The following is a 10,666-nucleotide window of genomic DNA, read 5'->3' on the forward strand; positions in this document are numbered from 1 at the left end:
CTAAGTGCTACAATCGACACGAGCCCTGTGACCGCGGCCAAGAGGCGGCCAGCCGCAGTTGTGCTTAGTCTGCCCGGGGCTCACAGCCGTTTCCCCGTGGTCTCGCCCTCTGTAGTCAAAGCCGACTCCTGCAACTCCATAAAGCAACATCGTGCAACTCAAAAGAGTAGGTGCTCATCTGAAGCACACCTAGGCGAAGCTAAACCTCCCATCCAACGGATGATATACTCCATCAGCACTCAAGAATCTGAAGACAAAGACAAGCCATTACCCTGCTAAATGGCCGTGTCTTGTGAAGACGAGTATGAAGAGCAATACTCTGAAGATGAAGAATATGGATTGTTCGTAAAGGATCGAGATGCAGGATATTCCTCAGAAGAAAGTACGGGGGAAATTCAATGGATCACTAACAACATCAGTAGAGAGAAGGTGACAGAGTTTAACAATATTGTCAAGACATTCCCTGCTCACCTAAGCTTTAATGATATCTGGAAATTTTGTTGCCTACATGTATTTTTCAGGTACTGTAATGAGTCAAAAGAAGACATCCATAAGTACTTTATGCGAGCTCGATACCTAACATCACCAGAAGCAGCTGTCTATGCAATTCACCTTCAAAAACCTGAAGAATGCAGCTACTACACCAACCAAATCAGCAAAGAGAAGCTCGATGAGTTCAGTGATGTAGTTCAATCATGCCAGAAGAGGTAAACCTGTTCGAACACTTCACAAAATTGAAGGTATAGGTCAGTTTCTCATCTCTTGTTCCATTAGAGGTGAAATGTTTAACAATATACTTTGTGATTCTGGAGTTTGTCTCAACATGATGTCCAAGGCAATTGCTTTGAGATTTGGTATTAAACACCTGCGCAGGACTAAAGCAAAGATTAGTCTAGCTGATGATTACAATGCTACACCTAAAAGGACAGCCCATGACATTCCTTTGAGGATAGTAGATTGCATTGTGCCTGTCAACTTCTACATTGTCAAACAAGAGACGCAGCACATCCAGTGATTCTCGGATGGTCTTTTCTAGCAACTTCTGGAGCTATAATGGACTGGCCAAACCGGAGAATTTCATTTGCTAATATAGGGAGCTATAATGAACTTCCGGAGCTAAAGATGTCTTCACAGAAACTGTCCCATACAACAGCAAAGCAAGAAAACATTCTGCAGCAGAAGAGTTTGAAGAAGAACTTTGGAATGACGAAGAACCTGCTACGCAAAGCAAGGAGATTTCCAAAAAGACGATTTCCAAAAAAAAACTTGTCTTAGGACAAAGTCATCCCCATTGGACTAAGCCACATCCTACACCAAAGTCGAGCTAAACGACTTATAACATAAGCGCTTAATAGGAGACAACCCATTTAGGTATTGTTTTCTTTAGAATTTTTCAACTGATCTTTTTTTTTTTCTTTGTTTCAGGAGTTTCTTATAAATAAAAAAGCCAAAAAATCAAAAAACCAAAAAAACCAAAAAAAAAGATGGTCCCTGACTGCTCGGCCCAACAGAAACCAAGGAGAAACAGGAAACATGCCGTTATTAAGCCCCGCGGTCGCGAGAGCTCGGACCACAACAAAGCCATGTTCGACCATGACCACGTCTTTCTGACCACGGCCGGGCACCAGTTTACTGCGGTCGCATAACCTCTGACCACTGCAAATGGTCGTTCAGATGAAACCCGACCCCAAACCACCCACTTCACTTCAATCCACCTCACCAAGTCCTATTCCACCTCATTCATCACTTCCCACCACCTTCCATCACCACTTATCACCTTTCCAAACTTTTCTGAATGGATCTGGTCCATCTCCACCAGCATCCCGAATCCAAGTAAGTTCTTTTTGGCTTACCAAATTCGATTATCTATGCATCTTTCTTATCCAATTTCGAGTTGTTTCACACTGAGGACAGTGTGATTTAAGTCTGGGGGAGGATTTCATCCCTTTATAACCACTTTTTTTTCATGAGTCTTGCATTATCTACACTTTTTTGCATTTTCCTTGAAGTTTTTCAAAAACGGTTTTCAAAACAAAATACGTTATAAAGGGAATGGTGAACATGAATCAATGATAGTTGACTGTGTGCTTTTAGAATGTTCCTAGTGACATGCTCATTCATAATTTAGGATTAGACTAGTCGGTAGCTAAGCACATTTGAAACAAAGTGCCCCACAGAAATTTGAATGATTTTGATTTAGATGAAGGAATACACTAGCTCTGTTTTATTTGGACTTAACACGAACTTAATTCTCTCATTAAAGCATTAGACCAGGGAAACAAATCATACATTCAGGACTCCTTTACCCTTTTACCACTCTCTGTTGATCCTGAATAACTAGTTCATCTTTAGCTAATTCCCCACCTTAACCAGGCCTCTTTCAAACCTCATGCACTCTTGTTTTCTATTGTCTTATATGCAGATATGTGCAAAAACGTTGGAGAGAAAGAGGAACGTCACAGTTTTCAGTCACCAAAGACAGAGACCTGCGATTTTTCCGGAAAAGTTCTCGGAAGGATTCAACACATGAGGAAGCTCAGTTTGCCTTGGAAAAATCTCAAGTTTTGGTACAATCTCGTCCTCTAGTCTCTCTCTCTCTTGAAAAGGTATTTTCCCGTTTAAAAACAAAATCCGAAAATAGGAAAGGAAAGGAAATAAAAGTCTTGGAAAGTCTAGAGAGGTCGAATTTTAAGTCCCAAGACAACTATAGTTCGATTTATGGAGTTTTGGAGATCATTTTTTCTGATTCCCGGAAAGAATCTAAGTCTGGAAACAACATTTTGCAACAAAGGAGGAAGGATTATGCAACAACATTGGGTAAGAAGAAGTGACTGAAAATTGCGGTCATCAACAGGTCCTTATCTCTCTTGCGGTTTTGTAGAATATCTTGCATCCTCTAGATTTATCAGGTAACCCGAAACACTTTAACTCCACCACTTAAACATCCATTGAATGCCAAACGCCGTCTACCCAGGATGATGTCTTTGATGAGAACTCACTATTGCACTTAATGAATGTAGATAGCTAGTTAACTGGAATCAAGATTTAGATTGTTTAAGTTTTGCATGATGGAAAAAGTGGACTAGTATCTTTTGTGTCTTGGTGAGAATTTTCTAGACTAAGTTGTGGATTGATGTACGAGCTATGGTCCTAGTTTAGGAGTTCATGTCTCTGAGATTTGTGCATTTCCTATTTTTGTTTTCACTTAACCAGTTTAGACTTTTGCTTTGTTTGAGGACAAACAAATGTTTAAGTTTGGGGGAGTTGATAACACTGTATTTTGACCACTTTTGTGGATCGCTTTGAAATACTTTTTCTATGTTTTTTATTTCTTTCAAGTACTTTTATTATGTTTTTCTAGTATTTGTAGTTCCAAGACTCTTTTCAGGAAACTTAGGGAAAAGGTTAACAAAATGGATAGAAGACCAGATTTTCAGCTCAAACCGTCAGAAGTTCACCCCTGATTGAAGGCCTTCTCACCGTCTGATCCAGCTCAAATTTGGAGACCTCAGAGATGGAACTATCAGCTTTCCAGCACACTTTACAGCTTGGCAATTCAACTGTTCAATCAAAAGTTACGCGAAGAGAAAGATGTCCCGTAAACCAGCCGACAAGCATTTCCACCCGCGGCAAACAGCCATTTCACCACGGTCAGAGGCTACCCCACCGCAGCCAAGCATCCATTTCCCGCGGCCACGTCCTTTTCGACTGCGGCCAGCCATCTCCGAGTTAGAAGGCCCATTTCTGAAGCCCTAAATGATTCCCTCATTTGGAGAAACCCTAAGTGACGCCCTGAAATATCTTGAGCACTATAAATAAATGTTTTAGGAACCCTAATTAGGAGGCCATCTTATGTTCTTATTGTTTTAGAATACTTTTTAAGTTTTTCAATACTTTAGCTTTTAGGGAGATAGAGATCTATCTCTTGAACCCTCTTTCTTTCTTCTTCAATTTCGATTATTGCTCAGCTTTTTAATACTATGTTTTTGATTTCGTTCATCATGTCTGAGTAGTTTTATTGTTGGGTCAATGAGATTTTCGATGGAGTTATATATGTTCGATGAGGATTCCATTAGCTATTGAAGCAGAATCCTAGAACTTTTTCTTCTGAATTTACTTTTAATGCGTGGGAGTAACCTCATGAACTACAATCTAATTCAGATTCTTGGTGATATGAAAGTATTCATCCGGTGTCAGATCTAGTTTGGGAGAGTAAAACAAACATAGGAGTGGAAACCTACCTGTTGGCGATTTGTGAATCCTGACGAGTTTTAAACATATTGCATATTTTCTCTTCCAGGGCCAGAGTGGAAACCTACTGGTCATGGTTGCAAGAGATAGTTGTCTATGATCACGACAGTGGCGTATTCATACGTACGTGACTCGAGTTTGAAAATTTTTAGCTAGGATCTTATTAAATTTACTCTTTAGCAATAATTTGAATCGTTCTTACCCTGGAGAGAATTTCCCTGAAACCTAGCGCCTCTTTTTTCTATTGATTTACATCGATTTTCATTCAAGCTTTAGTTCATCATTTTCATTTTCTTAATCGATTTTTATTTAAGAAATTAGGTTTAGCCATTTTTCTCGTTTTTAGTCGATTTCATTAAGTCTAATTATTAGGTCATTTTAATTCTCGTATTTTCTCGTTGATATTATTTTTTACGTTTTAAAGACACCACCAAAACCCTTACAAAAATTGTCTGGTTCTAGACTTCCTTACTTTATATTTCTTTCAAAAGCTTTTGCAGGAAAGATTCTCTTTCCCTGTGGATTCGATCCCTAAGTACTACAATCGATCAATAGTTCGTGTATGGATTTTCAGAAAGCATAAAGTTCGTGGGGGAATAAGCCGTTTTCCCCTTGCATTTAGGGTAAAACTTGACAACCCTCACACACGACAACATCAATGAGATATGTATACACTTACCCCGAACTCCCCAACGTGATGGAAAGCGCTTCTTGCGTGGGCGTCCAGGTGGCGTTTTGTACACAGTACCTGAATTAATGGAGTAAATGCTGCATTCATAAGCTTTTCTCCAAAAAGCCGTTGTGTATTCTAGCCCAACAAAAGAGTCGACTCTTTTTCCAGACCGCATTGCAGTAACGACAGCATGTGAACAAGGTAGGTCTAGCATCTCAAACTCATGGCAGGTACAAGTCTTCTTTTTAAGATTCACCAGGAAAGGCTCCCCTTCTTTGTTTCTGATTTCGAACTCATCATCATTGATTTTTTGGTAAACAAAACCAGTAGACTGTTCGAAATTCTCCGACAGAAATTCCTCCGCTGTTGGAGTAAGAGATGTACTTGTCGCAGCTGCCGCCTCCCGCCTCCCACCTCTCGCTAAACCAGCACATTAGTTTAGCTCGAATGAACTCAATTAGGGGGATGATGGGGAAATCACGTGCTGTTGCTAGGGCGTTATTCAAAGACTCTGCTACATTACTTGTCATGATGTTATATCGTGCTCCAGGAAAATGAGATCTTGCCCAGTTTTTATTGCCAATATTGGTGAGGTACTCTCCATAGGCCCTGTCTAAGGCTCGTATTTTGCTAAATAGACCGTAGAACTCAATTGGGGTGTAAGCCCTCGCCGCCTTTGACACTAGGTAGCCCAGGTTTTTCTTCTTGAATATGGTTTGAATGTTGCAAGTGAGGTGAACAATGCAAACACAATGTCCGCTAAGCGGATAAACCTACATTTAGCAAACCAATCAATCAAGAACATATATACTATTAGAGTTAGACCGTAACATAATCGTTGCACCAATATACATCTGGTTAGAGCTATAAGATGTTAAATTACAGGTCGGTACACATATAGTTTTAATCAATCTATAGAAGAAATAATATCAGAGTTAGACTGTAACAAAATAGTTGCACCACTAAATATCTGGTTAGAGCTATAAAAAGTCAATTTACAAGCTGGTACACATATAGTTACACATATAACACAAACATTATCGGGTACCAAATTGGAACGCTATGTAAAGTTCACATTATCAGTCACATATATTCAACAAGAGACGTAGTTTAGTTGTGTTATCTTTCGCATGTCGGTGTAGATGGAGTTGTGTCTGTATGACACGAACACGAGAGTGCTCTTGTCTGGGATAAGCTCCATTAATTTGTGAAAGAACCAAGTACACGATTTATCATTTTCACCTTCGACAATTGCAAAAGCTATAGGGTAGAGTTGGTAGTTACCATCCTGATAACTTGCAGTTAGAAGGCACCTGGCGTATTTTCCCTTTAGATGGGTACCGTCTACCACTATAACTTGCCTAATGTAGTTCAGACCATTCAAGCATGCGCCAAGGAAGAAGAAGAGGTATTTAAAACGCTGCCCCACACCTTCTTGGAACTCTGTTTCCAAGGAGAGCACAGTTCCCGGGTTAGATGTTACCAATCTTTGGAGGAAAGTAGGGAGCTCCCTATAGGATGACCCCTTTGTTCCGAGGTCTGCATTCATCGCAAACTCTCTGGAACTCCAAGCTTTCCAGTATGTAATGGGGACATCATATCTCTCAGTTCTGTTGGACGTGGACCAGGTCCTACACTCGTGTATTTAGCCCGGAACATATCCCCATTGACGCTTGCTATTGCATGTTGGTGAAACCTGTTGTCAACCGTGCATTTTGGCAAAACCTGTCATCAACCGTGCAGTTGTGGACTAAGTTAGCTCTCCTTATCTGAAACCATTCAATCCTTTCCATTTTGACTGCGTTACACGCCAAGCCCACCCGCTTCCAAGACATTCAAGCACCATCATACTTGGAGTGGATTAGTGGTTCCGGAAATTGAACTTCTTAGTGAAAGCGTACAGTGCCATATGTAGCTTGAATGTATCTTGATTCTTGAACACCATGCCAACATAGAGAACCCCCGGTTTGTTTGTGCCATCCCCTAAAACGAATAAATAAATGGTTACGTATGAAATTGAATTCATCAGTATTAAAAAATGAATATAACCAATGTAGTCTTAGCTCTCATCGGCTGAGGGAGCATCAAATATCACTTCGGGAAGCGATGGTGTCTTGCTCGGCCCTTTGATGGGCTTTCAGGCCTAGGGTTGTTTTTTAACAAGCCCGTTGGTCCTCCAAAAGTTTTAAATTTATAAAACCCTAGTGTCTGCAAGTGCACATATGTATGTTGTAGGACTTACGGTGTCGATCCACAGGGAGGATGTCTAATCTGCGAAAAACAACAAATTGGGAAGTAAGCAAACTCATAAACCAATAAAAGTTTTGGAGTTTTGGTTAAGATCCTAATTTAAACCTAATCTAATATTCACAAGAAATGCAATGCAGGATGAATTGTTAATAGAACATCTAAAACATATCGACTCAAACTAAAGACTCTTAAACTCAAAGGTGGCGATTTAGACTTCTCTGGTTTACGCTAATCGATGTATGATGGCATTTCCAATTAGCTTCCGGGCGATTTATCTTCATCTGTTTCTGGGAATCTGCATTGAACTGGAATAGACATATGTATGATTAACCAACTGTCGTCACCTTAATCAACTAATCTCTTAGATCTAGCAATTAACTCTCGCTCTCATGCTAAACTTAAGATCATGCATTAGACATTGAATTCGTCTGCTCACATCTTCTCTATAGATAGCTCTCGACTCCTATAACGACTATGTTCTTCTGAAGCTAGGTACGGATGATCTGATACAGCACTCTCGTGGCTCTTATCGATCCTAGGCTCAGAGAATAGGTCATGAATCTTTTCTCATGCTTTATGAACAACTTAGAAGAGATGAGATCCAGAATATGGTCTAGAACAATAGAAATCCTAACCGATATATATGCTTGTCGATATCTTCAAACAACTTGACTCTCTGGGACTAATCTACATTATGCAATGAATGATGAAAGACATGAAAGAATGCAAAAGAATGAAACAGAAAAGTTAATAAGATAAAAAGGAGAAAAAACAATGGATCTGGGGAAGAATCCCCATCTCCATCACCTAACCCTAGAAAAACAGAGTTTGGTGGCTCGAAATCGCATTACAAGAGCACACACCCATTTAGGGCTGCTAAACAATGTATTTATAGGTCCTAAGGTCTTCCAGGTCTCATTTAGGGCTTCTCTGAAGATAAATGGTGAAGTGGGCTTTGATGTTTGGCCTTGTGGCTCGTCCTAAGGTCCACCGGGGGTGAGAGTCTTCCAGGGCAGGTAAAACATGTGTTTCCCGCGGATGTGAGTCTTCTGGGACTGGTGAACTGGGTCAATTTGTTCTCCATGTATCTTTTGATTGCACCGTTGGATCTTTATGATGTAAAGGGCTATGGAAAGCTGGTTGTCTCCTCTTGATTGTCGCCAAATTTGAGTTCGATCGGACGGTGAGAAATTTTCATTTGAGGCTGAACTTCTGACGGTCTGATCTTAGCTAAAAATGTGGATTTCTTCCATTTTGCCATCATATTCCCTAAGTTTCCTGAAAAGAGCCTTGAAACTACAAATACATTTAAATCATAATAAAAGTTCCTAAAACTAATTAAAACCTTTGAAAAAGCATTTGAACTCAATGGTGAAAAGTGGTCAAAATAAGGTGTTAACAACTCCGCCAGACTTAAGACTTTGTTAGTCCTCAAACAAAACACGATCAAATCTGGAAAAATATCATTCAACAAAAATGAGAGGGAACTCAAAAATATCAGAAACCATACTTCTAGACCTTAATTATGGACAATGCATCAATCAGATCAAGTCTAGAAAATTCTCACCAAAATACAAACATAACTAGTCTGTTAATTCGTCATGCGAAAATCCACACACTTAAAACTAAATTCCACTCAACTAGCTCTTAACATTCATTAAAGGTTTCAGTGGTTCTCATCAAAAGGATATTAAACAAGATATTCAAGGTTAGGTATCAAAAAGGCTTTTTAATGGTAAGGCTGATGTGTTTAGGGTTACCTTTTTTTCTGGAGAGACAGGACATTATGCAAAACAGCAAGAGAGGATAGAACTGTAAATGCCCCCACAGTTTCAGTCACATTCTTCTTGCTTCAAGATTTCTGATCTCCTTTCTTAAGGTTCTCCTTATAGTTCCCCCAGACTTGGATTTTTGTCCAGGTTGTGAATCCATAACTCCTTAAGTAAATATCTATTGCCTTGGCTCAGGTGATTTCGGCCTTTAAGACTCTTTTAGCTCTTGGTTTCCTTTCCTTACTTTTTTTTTTAAACTGCCTTTTGACTTGGAGTCTTAGGGAGCACGAAAATTACATTTAAGAATGAGCTTTTCTGAGGCATCATAAGATTTCTGGCACACTCCCTTTTGGTCTCTTTCAGTCTTTCTCTTGAGTGACTGAAAACTATGTTGTTCCTCTCTCTTCGGCGTTTTTGCACATATTTGTCGATATAAACTTAAAAGAGAATGCATGAGGTTTGAACATGAAGGTTTGGGTTAAGGGTGTGGTACCAGCTAAAGATGAACTGGCAATCTAGGATAACAAAGAGTGGTAACAATAAGGTAAAGATGTCCTAGATGTATCGTGATGCCTTTTTAAAACCATTGATGAGAAAATTAGATGTCAAGATTATGTCCACGTAAAATGAGCTAGTATATCCTGTCAAAAAAGATCTTCATGAATAGAAGTCCTCTGGTGGGATTTCGTAGTGTAAGTACTCTAGCTACCGCCTAGTCTAGTATTAAACCTTGAAAGAGCTTTTATGAGTGATTGGTGTAGAAGCAAACAGGTTGGTTATCATCATCGATTTTGTCATTATTCCCTCAAAATGTATTTGACCTTTGAAAACACTTTTTTGAAACTCAAAAGACTTTTGAAAAGTTTTAAGAAAAATCGAAAAAAAAATTGAAATTTTTTAAAGAAAATGCAGAATGCAAAGGCTCATGCAAGAAAAGGTGGTTAGAAAGAGATGAAATCCTCCCCCAGATTTAAATCACACTGCCCCCAATGTGAAATAAATCAGGCAAGGATGAGAAATAGAGTATGTGAAAAATTTAAAAGATTAAGGAATAGAAAACTTACCTGGTTTTGGTGATGGATTGTGAGGTGGTTGTGGTGGTGATGCTTGATCAAACTTGGATGCTAGGGATCCAAAACAGATTTGGTCAAGGTGGTGCTGGAAATGGAAGTGGCCAAGGATGGAATGGAGGTGGCCAAGGTGGAATGGAGATGGCCAAGGTGGAATAGAGATGGACAAGGTGGAATAGAGGTGGCCAAGGTGGCCGGCTGTGCTGGCCGCGGTCGGCTGTGCTGGGCGTGGGTCGGCTGTGCTGGCTGCGGGTCGGCTGTGCTAGCCGCGGGTCGGGTGTGCTGGCCACGGGTCGGAGCATCGCGGCCATGGTGGGACGCGTGCCGGCCATGGGCCAGACCTTCTTGGTCGCGGTAAAACGCCTTCTGGCCGCGGCTGAACGTCCTTTGGCCGTTGCCAGCTCCTTTTCTTCTTCTTTATTTTTTTTATAGCATACTAAGTCCTGTCTAAAATAAAAGAAACAAAACTTTAATAGAAAAAGAAAGCTAAACAAAAACAAATAAGTACCTAAAATGGGTTGCCTCCCATCAAGCGCTTTGGTTTATAGCCCTTAGCTAGACTTTGCAAAGAAAAAGACTTAGTTCAAATAGGATCTTGTCCTAAGACAAGTCCTTTTCGAAATCCTCCTCTTCTGTCTTGCAGGTTCTTC

At 40.1% G+C, this 10,666-nt stretch overlaps 1 protein-coding gene across 1 annotated transcript; it reads right to left on the reverse strand.

Moving 5' to 3' along the window:
* Positions 1–6,473, reverse strand: LOC112085341. The gene is made up of 4 exons (XM_024154547.1): positions 6,030–6,473; positions 5,448–5,697; positions 4,931–5,344; positions 1–128 (listed from the first exon to the last, which is right to left on the reverse strand). Exons 1-4 carry the CDS (start codon positions 6,471–6,473, stop codon positions 1–3), a joined length of 1,236 nt encoding a protein of 411 aa, XP_024010315.1.
* Between the last annotated feature and the right edge of the window lie 4,193 nt (positions 6,474–10,666).

This window comes from Eutrema salsugineum, unplaced genomic scaffold (assembly GCF_000478725.1).
Source record: "Eutrema salsugineum unplaced genomic scaffold, Eutsalg1_0 scaffold_3, whole genome shotgun sequence".
NCBI classification, from domain to species: Eukaryota; Viridiplantae; Streptophyta; class Magnoliopsida; order Brassicales; family Brassicaceae; genus Eutrema; species Eutrema salsugineum.

Bases quoted from the DNA above. Each gene is read 5' to 3' on its own strand.
- LOC112085341 (XM_024154547.1), bottom strand. From the start codon at position 6,473: ATGAATGCAGACCTCGGAACAAAGGGGTCATCCTATAGGGAGCTCCCT. The intron at 5,345-5,447 runs GTAATGTAGCAG...GTGCTGGTTTAG, and splicing joins ACGATATAACATCATGACAA to CGAGAGGTGGGAGGCGGGAG. The intron at 129-4,930 runs GTAAGTGTATAC...ATGGAGTTGCAG, and splicing joins ATCACGTTGGGGAGTTCGGG to GAGTCGGCTTTGACTACAGA.